The sequence below is a fragment of the Gopherus evgoodei genome, chromosome 7 (assembly GCF_007399415.2).
Source record: "Gopherus evgoodei ecotype Sinaloan lineage chromosome 7, rGopEvg1_v1.p, whole genome shotgun sequence".
In the NCBI taxonomy this organism is placed as follows: domain Eukaryota; kingdom Metazoa; phylum Chordata; order Testudines; family Testudinidae; genus Gopherus; species Gopherus evgoodei.
This window is the reverse complement of record NC_044328.1, coordinates 18,711,802-18,714,291: the sequence shown is the minus strand read 5'-3', so window position 1 is coordinate 18,714,291 and position 2,490 is coordinate 18,711,802. Positions and strand designations below refer to the sequence as shown.

Here is a 2,490-nt window from a genome sequence, read left to right as displayed (position 1 = left end):
GGCGGGAGCAGAACCCACGGAGAGGCAGGGCAGTCGGCCCTGGACCACGTAAGGTGCCCCTGTCTACCAGGCTGGGGCGGGGGAGACCTCTGCAGATAGACTCTCGAACTTTGGGGCTGCACTGACCCAGGACAGAGACTTTTGGGACTGTGGGTGATTTGGGGGTTGCTGGACTCAAAAGCCCAGGAAAGAGGACACAGCTCAAAATCCTGGGGTGGGTCTTGGCTCACGGTTTGGTCTATGAACTCTAGTAGAGGTGTTTTCCCAATTTAGTGTTTGTTGTTTATCTCATGTATTAAATCTTTCCTGCTACACCAAGACTCTGTGCTCGCGAGAGGGGAAGCATTGCCTCTTTGAGGCACCTAGGGGTGTGTGTAAGATTTTCCCAGGTCACTGGGTGGGGGCTCGAGCTGGTTTGGAATTGGGTTATTGAAACGGAACCCCTGGATACTGAACCCGGCCCTTGTTGCTGCCAACTCAGAGGGGCAGAAGGGTTACATTTTGGGGGCTCGTCCGGGATATCCTAGGTCAGTACCCCTCGCAAGCACATTTTGAGTGATCCATTGAATTGTGAAAACCCCTAATTACCTTGTTGTTTTTGATCTGTTGTATTGGGAAAAGATTAGAGTTTGTATAATGGCCCTACACTTGTTAGAGGATTGGTGCAAGGGGATGAATATTGACCCCAGGAACTGTCTTCTGGTAACGGGGGTGCTGGAGGCAGTCGATGAGGGCTCAATAGAACCTATCTTAAGGTCATCCACTGAGTACTTATGTAAGTGCACAATGCGTGGGCGCATTTTTGTGAGGGAAGAGGGCGCTTTTGCTGTATTGTGTGAGCTGCCCTCGGCTGTGGACCCTCTACAGGTTCCAGGCACGATAGCAGTGGATGATGGTGAGTGGAAGGTAATAACCACTGGGAGCCAGCCCTCACCAGCCCCTACTGCTGATGTAGAGTTTTTAAAGAAAATGTCAAACTTTTTGGGGAAAGAGGGAAAAACTTTGGCTGATATGCCGGGTCTGTTGGGCCTTAAGCCGAGAGCCCCACAACAGGAGACTGCTCCTTCACCTGATGAGTGGGTGAAGGCTTTGGGGCAAGCATTAGGGAAGGTCATGCCACCCCACCCCGAGTCAAGCCCCTATCGTAAACTGAGGTTGTTTTCTGGGGGTCCCACCGCAATACCTGGGGAGGAAGCATTTGAACCCTGGCTGGAGCACACCACAGAGATGCTGCAGGAGTGGGTGGTGCCTGAGGCTGAAAAGAGAAGGCGACTGGTAGAGTGTCTCAGGGGGCCAGCTCTAGATGTGATTCGCACCCTGAAACTCGGTAACCCTGGGGTCAAGGTGAGGGACTGCCTAGAGGCCCTGGACCATGCCTTTGGGAGAACTGAGGGTTCAGAGGATGTTTATTGCAAATTCCTCAATGCCAGGCAACAAAAGGGAGAGAAGGTTTCTGCCTATGTCCAAAGATTGGAGAAATTATTACAGAGAGCCATCATGAGGGGAGCAGTAGCCGTTGAGCAAATGGACCGGACTAGATTGGCTCAGATTGTGAGAGGAATTCAATATCAGAACCCAATCCTTCTCCACCTTCGATTAAGGGAACGGCAAGATAATCCACCAAGTTACTCTCGCCTGATAAAAGAGGTCCGAGAAGAAGAAGAGAGGCAGGCAGCTGGCGAGGTTTGGGAGGTGCAGCAACACCAAGCATCTGGCACAACATCCACACGGACACCCAAGGCACTAATGGTGAATCCTCAAGAGGAACTTACTCAGCGAGTGCAGGCCTTAACACAGAAAGTGACTGAACTAGAGAGTACCCTCGATTCAGCAAAGACTTCCAGGTGCAAGGAACCCTCTGCTACGATGGTCCAGAGGACTACGTTTAGAACATCTGCACCCCCTCGACAGCAAGGGAAAGGACAATCCTTCTTCTGCTATCGGTGTGGCCAGAGTGGGCACATTGCTGCAAGGTGTCAGAATGCAGAGAATCCCATGCTGGTATATCAAAAGCTGAGGACCACCTGGGGAAAGCCGGGAAACGGCCCCAGGGCCTGGGAAGGGAGCCGCCTAGGCCTGCAGGATGCGGAGGCTCCCCTAGAAGGAACCATGCGGCCCGAATCCCCCCAGGATTGATAGGACCCCGAGCGGAAGTCACTGTAAAGGTTGAAGGGACAGAATGTAGAGCAGTGCTTGACACTGGATCCCAGGTGACTATCATATTCCAGTCTTTCTACCAGCAGATGCTTGGGCATCTGCCTATACGGCCCCTGACAGGGCTTGGCCTATGTGGCCTCAGCATGGATGAATACCCTTATCAGGGCTATGTCGTAGTACACCTGGAATTCCCAGAAGAGATTGCTGGGGTAAGACAGGAGGTGGACACTGCTGCTTTAATATGCCCTGACCCCAAAGGAGCCTCTGATGTGTCTGTGCTAATAGGGACCAACTCCAGCCTCTTTAGGATACTGGCCGATTACTGCAGACAGC

General features: G+C 52.4%; 1 protein-coding gene across 1 annotated transcript; it reads left to right on the top strand.

Annotated features, from left to right (window-relative positions):
* The first annotated feature begins 786 nt into the window (after window positions 1-786).
* On the top strand, window positions 787-2,136 carry LOC115654509 (paraneoplastic antigen Ma1 homolog). The gene has a single exon (XM_030568863.1). It carries the CDS (start codon window positions 787-789, stop codon window positions 2,134-2,136), a length of 1,350 nt encoding a protein of 449 aa, XP_030424723.1.
* The last annotated feature ends 354 nt before the right edge of the window (window positions 2,137-2,490 follow it).